The 16250-nt window shown below is 45.5% G+C and overlaps 1 protein-coding gene across 1 annotated transcript in view; it reads left to right on the plus strand.

Moving 5' to 3' along the window:
• The first annotated feature begins 381 nt into the window (after nt 1-381).
• LOC135102564 (rho GTPase-activating protein 17-like) overlaps nt 382-16250 on the plus strand; it is a 52639-nt gene continuing 36770 nt past the window's right edge. The window contains exons 1-3 of the mRNA XM_064007844.1: nt 382-500; nt 1185-1426; nt 3820-3857. Of these exons, the coding sequence (XP_063863914.1) occupies nt 382-500; nt 1185-1426; nt 3820-3857 (399 nt within the window). The remainder of the gene's footprint in view (nt 501-1184; nt 1427-3819; nt 3858-16250) is intronic.

Consider the following 16250-nt stretch of genomic DNA (forward strand, 5'->3'; position numbering starts at 1 on the left):
ATCTCTCACAGTCTCACAGCTTTGCATGGAAATCAAGTCATAAAATAGGTACATGAGAGCAGAGGGACTGGAGACAAAGGGAGAGACACACAGAGACACCCTTCACGGTCCCCCGCTGCTTAAACTACTACTATCAATGCCATTAACAATTACGCGATATGTAATGAGGAAAGCAGGTGACACGCTACGAGGTGTTGTCTCAGAGGGAAGCACAGGTAAGGGGTGGAAAGGGCAGGACACAGGGGGAAGGAAAGACGAGTGGATAGAACGTGAGAGAAGACAGGGTGGGGAGAAAACGGATAGAGGGTCAACACAAGCACGGGCAAAGAGTGGAAGGGCAAGACAGGGCAGTAGCAACGGGTGGACAGGACAACAGGGAAGATGAGCGAGCCGGACGTGAGAGGAAGCGAGGACAGGCTGGGTGGACAAAGGGTCAACACATTCTCAGGAGGAGAGCACCACATCCCTGAGCCGCCCCTGATACCTCCTCGGTGCCCCGCGTAAGCCGCTCAATCCCCCTGGCGGCTCTAAAACCTCCTACTGCCTCAACGACCTTAAAAAATTGAAAGAAGAGACTCTCGTATACCTCTTCCTCCTCTTCCTCCTCCTCCTCCTCCTGCTCTTCCTCCTCATTCTCCTCTTTCCTTTCTTCTCCTCTTCCTTCTCAACTAGCGTTCTGTGACCTTGCTGAGACGCCAAAATTTCAGTCAATCATTCAGTCAGTCAGTCATTTTTTTTTCTTTACCTCTTCCCGTTTTCCTCTTCCTCTCTCTTCTCCTTCTTCTCTCCTCCTTCCCTGTTCTGCTTCTCTTCCTCTTCTTTCTACTCTTGTACCTCCTTTTATAACTTTTTTTCAATCTTTCCTTTTTTATCTACCTTTACGTCTCATCCTTCTTTTCTTTCCTTTCTACCATTCCTCCATCTCCTTCTCCTTTTTCTTTTCTCTTCCTCCTATATCCACCGCTCTTCCTCCTTCTCCCTTTCTTACACAAACTCCATAGCACCTTTCTTCTTCCTCCTTTCCTCCTTCTTCTCATTCTACATCCCCTCCTCCTATTCTTCCCCTCCTATCATTCCTCCAATCCCCTTCCTTTCTTTTTCTATCCCTACTTCTCCTCCTCCAGCTCCATTCCCTCTTCCTTCTCCCACATCTTTCTCCTTCCAATCCCCCTCCTCCACCTCAGCCTCTCTTATCAAGGACGCGTGCAGCCACCATCAGTCGAGGAGCCAGTAGCAGATAGATCTTACCGCAGGATCAATGAAGAGATGTCCTTTAGAGACCATTACACCTCGCAGAACAGACCAAAGATAAGGAAGGGGAGTGAGCCCCGAAAGCCACGTGATCGGAGAATGAGGTCCCGGCAGGAGAGGAGACAGGGGATGACCAGGCCAGAGGAATGTGTACCCGGGGAAAAAAGGAACAAGAGTAAGAGTAAGAAGTGGTTATGTTTCAGGAAGGAAATTTAGCTTAGTGGTATTCTGGAGGATCAAAGTTTTAGCGGTGGCCTCTTATGTGGAGAGAGAGAGAGAGAGAGAGAGAGAGAGAGAGAGAGAGAGAGAGAGAGAGAGAGAGAGAGAGAGAGAGAGAGAGAGAGAGAGAGAGAGAGAGAGAGAGAGAGAGAGGTTACGTAAAGAAGCATTGTGATAGTGAAATGAAATTGTGAGATAGTGAGAGTGAGAAATGTGTGTGTGTGTGTGTGTGTGTGTGTGTGTGTGTGTGTGTGTGTGTGTGTGTGTGTCAACGAGGCCTTGCACTACCGTAGACTCATGACCTTCAAGGGAGAGCAACGTAAGAGGCGAGAGGGGGAGAGAGGTGAGAGGGGAGAGAGAGTGAGTGGGCACGCTGGTGTGTTTCCCTTAATGACCAATATTTCACAAAGAGGCACGACAAGGGGAGGCAGATCACCCCACCAGTTTATGCTCCCCTCTTCCCTCTCTTCCCCTCACCTCCCCTTCCGCAAACCTACCCCAACACCCTCCTTCTTATATCCGCTCAAGTTTCCCTCATCAATTTTGCTTTTTCCTCTCTCTCTCTCTCTCTCTCTCTCTCTCTCTCTCTCTCTCTCTCTCTCTCTCTCTCTCTCTCTCTCTCTCTCTCTCTCTCTCTCTCTCTCTCTCTCTCTCTCTCTCTCTCTCTCTCTCTCTCTCTCTCTCGCAGCAAGAGATCTCATACAAACAAAATCCTCTCATCTCGTTTTATTCGTCTATCTATTTGTCTTCCATTCCACATCATCTCGTCCAATCGTCTTTTCTTTACTCTCTCTCTCTCTCTCTCTCTCTCTCTCTCTCTCTCTCTCTCTCTCTCTCTCTCTCTCTCTCTCTCTCTCTCTCTCTCTCTCTCTCTCGTCTCTTTTCCAACATTCTCCTTTATATAACTCACTTTATGCTCGCCAGCCAGAAACTGAAAAAAAAATAAAAAAATAAATCAAAATGAAATAAAAAAAAGATTAATATAATGAAACCAAAGGAGACACGCGCTGAATATTTAATGTTTCTTTTATATTTCTAGACCCATAACTTTCCTCCTCCTCCTTCCCCTCCCCCATTTAAAAAATATAAGAAAAAAAGTGGGGAGAGAAAATAACCTTATAGGAGTAGGTGGAGGTGAAGGAGGGTGGAGTCGTAAGTGGGGAAGGCGAAGGAGGAGGGGGAGTGGTAATGGAGGTGGTTGGGAGTCGGGGAGGTTTGTGGAGGTGCAGTTGTGGAGGTAGTAGAGGTGGGGAAGGAGGAGGTGGAGGGTAATGGAGGGTGTTGGGAGGTTGGGAAGGCCTATTGGGGCGGAAGAGGAGGTGGGAGAGGAGGAGGGGAAGATTGGGGAGTTTGCTGGTGAGTAGTGGAGGAGAAGGAGGAGGGAAGAGGTAATGGAGGGTGGTTGGAGGATTGGAGACGGTCTCTTGGGGAGTAGTGGAGGGGGAAGGAGGAGGAGGAAAGGGGTAAAAGAGGGAGTTGGTTAGGGGAGGGTTTGGTGGGGAAGACGAGGAGTAGAAGAGGAGGAGAGGGGTAAGGGTGCTGGGGTAGGGAGGGTTTACGGGGGGAGAGGGCTGACTTGGCTACAGTACAATTAAGGATTAGTTTTCATGGTAGCAAGAGCACTATAATGTCGCCATAGATAAGCCCGGGAGAGGCCGCCACCCGCTCCTTGTGGTAATGTGTGAGAGAGAGAGAGAGAGAGAGAGAGAGAGAGAGAGAGAGAGAGAGAGAGAGAGAGAGTTGTGTATTACTTTGTACTTTGTATCTCGTTGGAATTCCGTTTTTTTTTTTTTTTTAGTTTCTGTCAATAAATTAACTACTATGTGTGTGTGTGCGTGTCCCTATTCGTGTGTGTGTTTGCGGGCGGCGTGGCATAGCATGGCGTGGCGGTGCGTGGCGCAGGGAGGCACTAGTAATTAATAAAGCAGAGGCGGTCACAGGCACCTGAGGGAGACAGCTCCTCGCGCCTGCCAGAATGTATAAGACATCATGCAAATGGAAGCGAACAGGAGGAGGAGGAAGAGATGGAATAAGAGAAGGAAGAGGAAGAGGAGAGGTGGTGTATGGGGTACTAGCGTATGTGACTACTAGAACAAATATGAGTAACACCGAGGAGGAGGGCGGTGTAGCAGTGGAGGAAGAGCACGGAAGAGGAGAAGAGGAGACAGAGATGTGAGGTTCTTCGGTATGTGACCACGGCAGAGTCGCAACGAGGCAGGGTGATATGACGCGGTGCTGAGAAAGTGGAGGTGCAAGGAGGGCGTGAAAGTGGACAACAGTGCGGTATGTGCTGAGATGGAGGTGTGGCGTGTGATAAGGAGTGGTGTGCGTATAGCTTAAACCCCCCAGCACACGCCAACACACGCCAGAAAGTGGACGGCATTGTGGTATGTGTTGGGATGAAAATGTGGAGCGTGGTAGGGAATAGCATGTGGCGTGTGTAGCTTAAAACGTCCCATAGCACATGCCAACACACTCCAACACACGCCAGCACACACACTCACCCCACTCCTTTCACGGTAGCAAGAGGAGCAATGCCAAGGAAATACTACCAAGATAATATTTCCCCCACCAAAAAAAAAAAAGTAATTGAACGGATAATGCACGAGAGGCGAAACAAAATGAGGTTAAAAATAAAGCGAGGAAAAATCTGTCGGATAAAGCTGAGAGAGAAAACAAATTTACACCAAGTTGAATTAAATAACAGGATTAAAGTGTGGAATGAATATAGTGTTAGGTTCCGCTCTCTCTCGTGTGTTAGTTCGGATGGAGGGAATACAAGAGAGAGAGAGAGAGAGAGAGAGAGAGAGAGAGAGAGAGAGAGAGAGAGAGAGAGAGCGAAAGGAATGGACGGCAGGGTGGAAACAGGAAAAACGAGTGAGAAAGAGTGAGAAAGAGAGAAGGGAACAGTGAGGCAAAGCGGTTTAGCGGTGATAATGGAGAGAAGAAGAGAGCTTAGGCGAGCATTCAGGAGAAAATGTATCACGGCGGAGCTCCAGTAACGAAGCAGCGGTTGTTAGGCTCAATGGACGCACAAGATACGCACTCCAGACGAGAATAAGAAAGCCTGGCGAGGTGCGCAGATAGACTGATAGAAAGATAAGAAGATCTAGCCGAGTGCAGGAATAGATTGATAGAAAGAGAAGATCTGGCTGAGTGCATAGATTGATAGATAGATAAGAAGATCTGACGGGTGATAGATTGAGAGACAAGACAGCGATGTGCAGAGATGGACTGATAGATTAGATATAAGTAGTTAAAAAAAATATATATCAGTGGCACTAATAGACAGACGGATGGAAAAATGAACAGATAGATATAGACACATTTGGAATAGAAAGACATTGATCAGTAAAATATATAGATACGTAAATTAATAGATAGAAACGCAGACAAATCAGAAATAGGAAAATACTAATTAGAAAAAAATAGAGAGCGAGAGAAAGATTTATCCCTATTTGTTTTTTTTTTCCTTTTCTCCCATTTTCCTCCATTTCCCTACCCTTCTCTCCTCATTCCCTCTCCTTCCCATTCTCCCCACTCAAAACCTCATCTAAAAAAATATATATATACATAAGTAGAATGACAAACACACACACACAAAAAAAAAAATAATAATAATAATGACAGCGATGAAAACAATGTGAGGAATGTAATATGCCCGATTAGTTTGCCAATAAAAGTTTCTGGGCAATAAAAATAAAAAAAATACCACTAATCAAATTGTATCCAGTGAGGGCAAATGTTTATCTCGTACTGGATTCCCGTGATCACCTTTGTGTTTATGTTCCCCTTTTGGAGTTCTTCTGGTATTAATGGGAGAGAAATGCGATGGAATGTACATAATATCAAATGGAGAGTTTTTTTATATGAATAGAAGGGCAGTGCGTTGGACAGGAGGTAATATCAAGTGTTCTGGGGTGAGTATGATGTGTGTGTGTGTGTGTGTGTGTGTGTGTGTGTGTGTGTGTGTGTGTGTGTGTGTTTTATTTTTTCTTGGTTTCCTTGTGCTCTTGCTGAAAACATCTGGTAGTGATCAACCTAGAAAAATTTTACAGGTTGAAAGAAAGGAACAGAAAACATTACGTGGGATTCTCTCTCTCTCTCTCTCTCTCTCTCTCTCTCTCTCTCTCTCTCTCTCTCTCTCTCTCTCTCTCTCTCTCTCTCTCTCTCTCTCTCTCTCTCTCTCTCTCTCTCTTTCTGTACAGTCTTGCGATTTTTTCTTTCTATTTTTATGAGTTGCTAAAATGTGTTTCCTCCATTCAGTATTGCATCGCCTTTGTTATCCTCCTCTCTCTCTCTCTCTCTCTCTCTCTCTCTCTCTCTCTCTCTCTCTCTCTCTCTCTCTCTCTCTCTCTCTCTCTCTCTCTCTCTGAATCATTGGTATCTTTGTGTGTGTGTGTGTGTGTGTGTGTGTGTGTGTGTGTGTGTGTGTGTGTGTGTATGTGTGTGAGCAGCAGGTGTGAGCGCATCGCGAGGTGGCTTATCGGTATCAGCTAATTGGTTTCTCGTGTTTTCTTTTTTTCTCTCTCTCTCTCTCTCTCTCTCTCTCTCCCTCTCTTTTCTCTCCCACGGCTCGACTCCCACCTCCCTCCCCCGCACGCCTCTGGATCGGGGAGAAGGGAAAAAGAAAACGAAGGAGAAAAAGGAAACAGGATAAAACAAAAGAAAACGGAATAAAAAAAGAACGCCCTCCCTGTTACGCTCTCGTCTAATTAACGAGATAAAACATTTCCATTTCAGAGACAACTTGTGATGTTTGTCCTTGTGATTTGTGGCGATGAGAGAGAGAGAGAGAGAGAGAGAGAGAGAGAGAGAGAGAGAGAGAGAGAGAGAGAGAGAGAGAGAGAGAGAGAGAGAGAGAGAGAGAGAGAGAGAGAGATACCAAAACAAAAACAAACAGACAAACACAGACAGACAAACAAACAGACCCAGACAAACAAACAAACAAACAAACACAGACACAAACAAACAGACACATAGACAGACAAACAAACAAGCAGAGACACAGACCGACCGACAGAGAGAGAGAAAGAGAGAGAGAAAGACGAGCCAACAAACCCACCACGAAATCCAGAACACAAGAAGACCTCCGTGATACTCAACACTTACACAGATCTCGGCTGTGACCAAGTGACCAGCGCGAGGGGAAGAGTAAAGCATGAAAGAACATTAAAAAAAGTAATTTCTGCTTGCCGCCCAATCCATTACCGAAGCTGAGGCAGGAGCGGGGATCTAAAAAAAAAGGACACACGAGGAGAACCGAGAGGAATCAGAGACGGAGGTTAAAAGATAATAAACAAACAGGCAAAAATGACGTGAGGATGGGAAACAAAAGACGAAGTGACGTAATAAATTGATCGAGTGAGTGAGTGAATGAGTGAGTTAGTGAGGGAGTAATTAAGGAGGTGAATAAGTAAACAGATGAGTAAACAATTGAATGAGTATTTACGGGAGTGAGGGAACGAAAGAGTGAGTGAGTTATTGAAAAAAGTTAACATGTAAACAAATGAGTATACAATTAAGTGAGTGAGTGAGTGAGTGTGTGAGTGAGTGAGGGAGCAAATGGTTTTCGGAGCCGGAATAACAGGATAGAAGCGTGACTAAAGCGTTTAGAAGAGGAGGAAAAAGAGGAAGAGGCGGAGGAGAAAGAAGAGGAGAAGGAGGAGGAAGAAGAAGACGTGATCCTTTACTCAAATCAAAATACAAGAGACTGGAATACGAGAGAGAGAGAGAGAGAGAGAGAGAGAGAGAGAGAGAGAGAGAGAGAGAGAGAGAGAGAGAGAGAGAGAGAGAGAGAGAGAGACAGAGTTTATTCTCAAAGAAGTTAAGGAAGAGGTAATGAAAGGAACGGAATAAGAGGAAATGAAGAAGGCGAGGAGAAGCGAAGACTCAGCAGGGAAGAAGGCAACGAATGGAAGGACTAGGAAGGAAGAAAAAAAGAGAGATTGGAGAAAACGAAGAGAGAAGGAGAGAGAGAGAGAGAGAGAGAGAGAGAGAGAGAGAGAGAGATACAGAGGAATGGAAAGAAAAAGAAGATGGGAAAAGGAAGTAAATTGCAAGAGGAAACACAATATTCATTCTCTCTCTCTCTCTCTCTCTCTCTCTCTCTCTCTCTCTCTCTCTCTCTCTCTCTCTCTCTCTCTCTCTTAACGAATCACACAATAGAGGTAAAAGGCGGAAAAATACAGTGTGAATAGAAAAGAACGAGAGAGAGAGAGAGAGAGAGAGAGAGAGAGAGAGAGAGAGAGAGAGAGAGAGAGAGAGAGAGAGGGCAGGCATGGTGGGCGTGAAAACATTAAATAATTCCCTCACCCAATTGTCGTCTATACACACACATCCTCCTCCTCCTCCTCCTCTTACTACACTCTTCCTGCTGCTCCTCTTCCTCCTCCTCCTCTCCCTCGTCTAGCCTCTCCCTTCTCCCCTCCCATCTGTACTACACCTCTCCTTCATCCTCTCCTTCATCCTCTCCCTTATCCTCTCACTCATCCTCATCTTAACGCACACACGCCCCGACCACGCCCCGCCACGCCCGCCATACCTCCTCCCCCAAGCTCCCACACCCCGCGACTCCCGCTCCTACCACCCCCCAACCCCCGCCTTGCATGAGTCCTCGTCCGAACAGAAAATGGATACAGTGTGAAATCTGTTCCATCACGCTGCTGAGAGAGAGAGAGAGAGAGAGAGAGAGAGAGAGAGAGAGAGAGAGAGAGAGAGAGAGAGAGAGAGAGAGAGAGAATATTCGCTTTTGTCCCTTCTTATGTCTAAACTAAAATATCATATTTTTTTAAAAGCACTTACACACAAAGTTAGCGGGAGAAGGCAGGACAAAGAGAAGATTTGCTGGAACATTACCGGAGAGAGAGAAAAATAATAAGAAGAAGCAAGGATGACTCAGTACCGTTTATGAAAGGAACATAAAGAAACACAAAGAAGAACAAGCAGCACAAAAAAAATATTAAAAAAATAAAACAAATAAATAAAAATAAATAAATAAATAAAAACTTCTCTTTAGTCCCCCTTACGATGCAGTCTAATACCCTAACCTAAAGTAAAAGGCGTAGGATAGTTAAGTCGAAGGCTCCTCCCCACCTACCATTCCCTCCGGCTGTGACCCGTGTGGTGCAGCGTAGAGAAGGGGAAGAGGAAAGAGGAGGAAGGGGAACGAGGGGAAGAGGAGGGGCGATAAAATGTTTGAGGGGAGTGATAGTGAGGGAAGATAAGGGAAAAGTAAGGGAGGGGAGGGTCAGAGTAGCGAGGGTAGCAGTAGGGGTAGGCTAGGTTAGGTTAGTGGGGGGATGGGAGGGGAGGGGGAGAGGGAGAGGATAAAGAGCCCTGAGAGACGCGGCTTGGCAGATGAGACAAGATATTAAAAGCATTATTACTCCTTTATGTGGGTCAGAGGGGTGATTCTCTCTCTCTCTCTCTCTCTCTCTCTCTCTCTCTCTCTCTCTCTCTCTCTCTCTCTCTCTCTCTCTCTCTCTCTCTTCTATTATCACTATTCCCCCTCTTCTTCATTATCTCTACAGTCTATCGCTCCTCCCCCTCACTTCCTCTCTCACTTCTCTTTCTCTTCCAATTACCCTCATTTCCTATCTTCTCTCTCTCTCTCTCTCTCTCTCTCTCTCTCTCTCTCTCTCTCTCTCTCTCTCTCTCTCTCTCTCTCTCTCTCTCTCTCTCTCCATATCTACTTACTATCAAGCGTAACTACCTCCCCCTTCCACCTTCCCTCCGTCCTCCCTCCCTCTACTTCCCTCCTCCCCCTCCCTTTCCTCCCTCTCTCCCTCCATTTAAGCTGACCTGACTTCCATTCAACCCGAAGCTCACCATTACCATAACAACAGCCTTCCTTCCATTACCATTCCCCTTGCCTTCCCCTCTTTTCCCATTTCCCTCCCCTTCTTTTCCCTCTCGTTCTTCTACCGCCTCACCTTCCCCTTCCTATCTCTCTTTTACTATGTTCTCGTGTTAACTTGCTACCTTTGTTATCCTTTAAGTTTTGTCTATGGTAGGTTTATGTTTTTGTTCTCTTAGATTTGTGTGGTCTGGTTCCGCCTCACCTGTGTGGTAATTAACACGTGTACTGGTATACCTGCCTGTCTCGCTGCATGGTGCCTCAAAACTGCCCTCTTGCGTGCGTGAGTGCAGTCTTGCGTGCCTTCAAATAGCGAGTGGTGCTGTACGTTATGCATTGGCGTGTGTGTGTGTGTGTGTGTGTGTGTGTGTGTGTAACGTATGGTCCTGTCTTTCTAACAATATCTATCTAGTGTTTTTCCGTCCTTCGTGTGTGTGTGTGTGTGTGTGTGTGTGTATACGGGTCCTATTAGAGTCGTGTGTGCGTCTTGTCATAATGATGCAGAGGCGAAACGCTAACGAAGTAGACTAAGCTGGATAACAAAGCGTAAGTCCCTGCCAGACATCTCTTTTCCTCTCATCACTCTTCCTCTTCTTCCTCTTTCTTTCTCTCTGTTCCTCATTCCATCTACCTATCCATCCCTTCACATTTTTCCTCTCCCTTTCTATCTTTCTCATTCCATCCACCTATCCATCCTTTCTCATTTTCCCCTCTCCTTTTCTCTCTTCCTTATTCCATCTACCTATCCATCCTCTCTCTCTACACTTCGCTGCCCTCCCTCCTACACACGCAAGAGTCGCAGAGAGAGGGAGAGAGAGGCGGGAAGAATAAGCAAGAGTACGATAAGGAAGGAACACTTTAGAGAAGGAACACAACAACGGAGTAAATTTCAAGGCACTGTAATGTTGGAGGCTGCTGAGGCAAATTCTGAAAGCAAGGAATGTTGGTGATGGAAGGCTGAGATTCTGGAAAAAAAAATAAAAAGGAAAAGTAGTACTGGGAATCACAAAGAGGGAAACAGATGACTACGAAAGCAAAGTGTTATGGGAAAAACTGCTGTGATTGAGTATAAGAAAATATGTATAGAATATAAAATGGAAAAGGAAAAAAGTTGTAATATGGGACTGAGTAAAAGAAAAATATACTTAGAATTTAGAAGTGAAAGAAAAAATAGGGCTGATGTAAGAAATACGTAAGATCAGAAAGTAAAAGAAAAAAAGCGAAAGGAAGGAAGGGAGGAAGAGAAGGAAGTTGAGGGAGAGAGAAAAACTTATTACGCATAAAAGGACACATTTAAACTTTTCGCCTCCAATACTGCAATCGTTCCCACCCACAGACCGTGAGCGAGGCACGGGGACAGGCCGGAGCCGCGCCACCCACCGGCAAACACTGTACCGTCTGTCCCGCTGTCCCGCTGCCCCGTCCTGCACGCGCCGAAAGTCAATATTTAGTGTCCGCCACGTGAACACTGGCCTCCACACACACACACACACACACACACACACACATGGAGGCAGGATAACACGAGCCTGACTAAAGTTTCGTGTACCATGACTAAGGAAATATAAAAGTGTAGAACTTCTTCGAATCTCTACTATATTGATCCCTTCTGCAGCAAAATTGAAAGGCCTTTTTTTCTCTCATTTTTGTTCCCTCAGCTGGACTTCTTAACAGATGAAAAAACGAAGAAAAGAGAAAAAAAAGGAAGCACACACCCACCCACCCACCCACCCACACACACACACACACACACACACACACACACACACACACACACACACAAAAGGGGTACCAGCAAGCACAGACTCCCGGCATCCTCCTACGTAAAGATTCGTCGCCCAGACTCATAAGGACGATTATTCCCAGCAGATTAAGAGAAGGTTTAAGAGGTTTCCTGGATAATCTAACCATCTCACTCTTCACATTTGCACGCACCTCGGAAGCATAATCGTTGTTATTAAAGTAATCAAGTGTACGCGATGCAAGAAAATACTTAGGGCTTATTATAAAACTTTACTTGAGTGTTTAATGCATGATCGGGCGTATTACAGTAATTAATGACGCCATAAGGAAAGGTTCACCTCCTCGCTGCATAGGATAAATTTTACTAGCGTTTTAAAATACACGATCGGGGTTGCTTAAGTAATTAACTGCACCAGGTTAACGGAGGAGTATAGTCTTTTAGTGTTCAAATTACTGTATCTGGACTGTGAACGTGTATCCTGCAGGGACGTGGGGAGGTAATGTACTGGTGATGTGTAATGGAGCGAAGAGAGAATAGTGTAACTCCAAGTGGTCACTGTAATGATGAGTGTAGGTGATCAGGAGTGTTTTATTAATAAGCTGTATTGGTAACGTGATGGATTATGGGTAAAGGTCTTCTTGCACTGTTACTACCTGCGTTTTCTTCCACTCCCTTGTTCTATCGTGTCTTGTTCTTCCTCCCTCCCTCCCTCCCTCTATTTCATCACTCCCTTCTCCATTTCTCCATCTCTTGCTTCGCCATCCCTTCCACTGCTCCTCTCTATTCCCTATGCATCTCCTTCCATCCTCTTCCTCCATCATCATCCCTCCCACTCCTTCCAGCCTCTTGTTTTATCATCCCTTCCACTTTTTCCACTTCTTTTGTACCATCATCCCGTCTCTCTTACTCCATCATCCCTTCCACTCCCTCCCATTCCTCTTACTTCATCACATCCTCTATCCTTTCCACTCCCTTATTCCATCACCCATTCCACCCCACTCTCTTGCTGCATCACCCCTCACCCTTCCCATGCCATTCATCCACCTCTTTCATCACCCCTTCCACCCCATCCATCCAACACCCGACCTCATCCCCTCTATTAGGGCAGTAAGTTCAATGGTATTAATAGTATTACTCTCTCTCTCTCTCTCTCTCTCTCTCTCTCTCTCTCTCTCTCTCTCTCTCTCTCTCTCTCTCTCTCTCTCTCTCTCTCTCTCTCTCTCTCTCTCACTCCCAGGGCAGTAAATGGTCCACATCAAACTGAATTGGAAAATCAACACAAATAAAATGAGGTGAACATTATTGGGAGAATTAAAATGGACGACACACAATGAGGTTTAAAGAAGAGTGTTTTTTTTTTTTCTAATATCATATAAAGTGGATGTTCTTAAGTTTCCACGGTGAAATTAGTGGAAAAAAAAATGGACGCGAAATCAATACTGTGAATTAATATTATCGGGAAAAAAAATAGCAGTGACATCAGATCGTGAGTTTTAAGAGATTTATTTATTTATTTATTTATTTATTTTTATCTAATATATAAAGCAAATGATGAGGGTTTACGGTGAAAAATAATATATAAATAGATTCTACACAAAATCAACATTATCCTCCTCACCAAAAAAGAAGAAAAAAATATATGAAACAATGGCACCAGAAAGGAAAGTTTACGAGGTGAAACTGACACCGCATGAAATAAATTATAAAATATCCAAAGCAATTTTTTTTAATGAACACAAAACAGTGAGCATTATAAAAAGAAATTAGCAAAAACACTAGAAATTAAGTATAGGAATCGAGAAAAAGTGTAAATATATATATATAAAAAAAACGTAAGATTCTACCACAAAATTAATAAGGAAAAGGCAAAAAAATAACGCTATGAACATTATGAAAAAAAAGGAAGAAAAGAACGAGAGTATGAAAGAAAACGGGTTACATCAGACAATACAAAGTTCACAGAATAATAGAAAAGTAAATAATCAAAGGCAAATAAGAAAAGTCAAAGGCAAAATTAACATAATAAGAACAAAATAAATAAACAAAACTGTAAACACACACATAAAAAAAATAAATAAATAAACAAAAGAACATCAACACCAACGACAAATTTCACATAATCCAAAAAAATAAATCAATCAATCAAAGAAAAGAAGAAAAAAAGAACATACAAACACATACAGCAAATCACAAGTTTCCTGCGTAGACATCAGTAGGCAGGCAGGTGTTGGTCCGAGGCACAGGTGAGCTGAGGTACGTACAGGAACAGAAGCACACCGGGACAAGGATTAGAAGAATGCCAGGGGAGGAGAGAGAAATTCTGAGAAAGAGTTGCAGGCGGATGAGGAGGAGAGGCGGCGACTGGAGGTGGCAGGGGTTAGGGAAGGGAAGAGAAGGGGGAGGTGCGAGTCGGAAAAGACAAGAAGGGCGATGAAGGAAAGGGAAGAGATGGAGGAAAGGAAATGGAGCAATGCAGGGAAGGTGGAGGGAAAGGAAGGGAGCGATGGAGGAGGAACAGGGGGTGGAGAGCAGGCAGAAGGGCAGAGGGAAAGAAAACGGGCGGTGGAGGAAAGAAAAGAAGCCTGTGGAGGAAAGAGGAGATGGTGGAGAGCAAGCAAGGGAGTGGAGGAGGGAAGAAAAGGGAAGGTGGAGGAAGAGCAAAGAGTGGAGAAGGGAAAGGAGCAAGGAGTGGAGAGATGACAAGGTGGAGGTGAAAAGCAAGCAATGGAGCAATGGAGGGAAGACAAGAAGGTGGAGGAAAGGGAAGGGGCAGTGGAAGAAAGAGATGGGGTGGAGGAAGGAAGAGGAGGGGGCGGTGGAGGACAAGCAAAGGGGTGGAGGGGAGAGAAGAAGGCGGTGGAAGAAAGAGGAGAGGAGGAAGGAAGAGGAGGCGGTGGAAGACAAGTAAAGGGGTGGAGAGGGGAGGAGAAAGGGACGGTGGAAGAAAGAAAAGAGGTGGAGGAAGGAGTAGGAGGAGGCGGTGGAGGACAAGCGAAGGGATGGAGGGAGAGGGAAGGGGGTGGTGGAAGAAAGAGAAGAGGTGGAGGAAGGAGTAGAAGACGGTGGAGAACAATCAAAGGGTTGGAATGGAGGGGGGAAGGGGCGGTGGAAGAAAGAGAAGAAGTGGAGGAAGGAGTAGGAGGAGGCGGTGGAGGACAATCAAAGGGGTGGAATGGGGGGGAGAAGGGGCGGTGGAAGAAAGGGAAGGAGACGTAAAGAGGAGCAGAAAGACAGTTCTGGGCAGCGAACGACTCCAAGTGGGAAAAAACTATTTCGGTCCAAAAATTTAGATTAAAGGCCACATTTTTCCTTCAAAGGACACTCTCTCTCTCTCTCTCTCTCTCTCTCTCTCTCTCTCTCTCTCTCTCTCTCTCTCTCTCTCTCTCTCTCTCTCTCTCTCTCTCTCTCTCTCTCTCTCTCTCTCTCTCTCCTTTTTATCCACTGCAGTGAAATTTACGCTGAGTGGTTTTCCGGTATGAAGGAGAGAACAGGGAAGGGAGAGGAGAGCTGGGAGAGGAGGAGGAGGAGGAGGAGGAGGAGGAGGAGGAGGGGGACACAAGGGGTTAAAAATGAATCAGGCGTGAGGATAAAGGTGAAACATGAAGTAAAAGGAAAACCAGTGAGAGAGAGAGAGAGAGAGAGAGAGAGAGAGAGAGAGAGAGAGAGAGAGAGAGAGAGAGAGAGGGAGGGATTCAACACTACAAAAAAAAAAAACATAAAAAAAAAATCCTGGATACAAAAATAATCAAAGTGACGAAGATAGAAAAAAAAAAAAAACTATTTCTGAACTTGAGATAAAAATTACTGGGGACGAATTCCCTTCCTATGACCTTCCTGACTCCTCCCCTCCCTCTTCCTCCCTCCCCTTCACTCCCCTTCCCTCTCTCTCTCTCTCTCTCTCCCCTCCCCCTCCTCCCCTTCCTTCCTCGTGATCAGATTGACGATAAATGAAGTTTGACTGCGGTACGTGAGAGAGAGAGAGAGAGAGAGAGAGAGAGAGAGAGAGAGAGAGAGAGAGAGTGTGTGTGTGTGTGTGTGTGTGTGTGTGTGTGTGTGTGTATGTGTGTGTGTATGTGTGTCCTTCGTGATATTGGTCTCTCTCCCCTCTCTCCCCTCTCTCCCCTCTCTCTCTCTCCCCCAATCTCCCTCTCCCCTCTCCTCCCTAACCCAATAACCCTCAACCACACGTCACCGCATCCTTACACAACCTCACCCTGCCAATCATCTTCACACATCACAATTGACACATTCCTTGAAATACACCTCATATCTGTACTACATCTCTTATTACATCATCTCTCTCTCTCTCTCTCTCTCTCTCTCTCTCTCTCTCTCTCTCTCTCTCTCTCTCTCTCTCTCTCTCTCCCAATCCAACTGATCACAGCTTCCCAAATCTCCCTTATAGCCTTATAGACCACATTCCCCTCCCAGCATCCCCTCATCCACGTCTCTTACACATCCTCTCTCTCTCTCTCTCTCTCTCTCTCTCTCTCTCTCTCTCTCTCTCTCTCTCTCTCTCTCTCTCTCTCTCTCTCTCTCTCTCTCTTTCCACTCGCCTCCATCTCACTCCATCCTCTCTCCACTCCTCTGCTCCACTTCATCTCTTAGTCCTCCACTTTTACTTCCCCTTCCTAAAACAATCCCTCCCATCTCTCCCTCTCTCTGCACTCTGCTCTCCCTCTCTCTCTCTCTCCCTTTCTCTCTCTCTCTCTCCCTCTTTCCCTGGCTTTCCCTCCATAAACTCGTTATCAAACTATTTTTCCACGGGCCTCCATCGCAAAATTCATCACCTCCGTCATATTACAGCATTTTTGGAATATTTCAATGATGGACAAAGTTGGATTTCCGTTCTCATATAGGGAAGGATTACGTATTATTTTCCTGGCCAGCCAACCAACTAACCAACCTACTCTCTCTCTCTCTCTCTCTCTCTCTCTCTCTCTCTCTCTCTCTCTCTCTCTCTCTAGCTCCATCATCAACTCCGGGTCAGGATGCGAGACAAGGAAATGAGTGAGTGAACGAACCAGAGTGAAGAGCTGCGTTACTATTTGAAACGCTACGGTGACAGAGACAGATGGCGAGAGAGGAGAGAGAGAGAGAGAGAGAGTCGGCAGCTCGATAGACACACAGACGGACAGATAGATACAGACAGGGACATATAAGTAGGCACAAAGACAA

This window comes from Scylla paramamosain, chromosome 8 (genome assembly GCF_035594125.1).
Source record: "Scylla paramamosain isolate STU-SP2022 chromosome 8, ASM3559412v1, whole genome shotgun sequence".
NCBI lineage: Eukaryota > Metazoa > Arthropoda > Malacostraca > Decapoda > Portunidae > Scylla > Scylla paramamosain.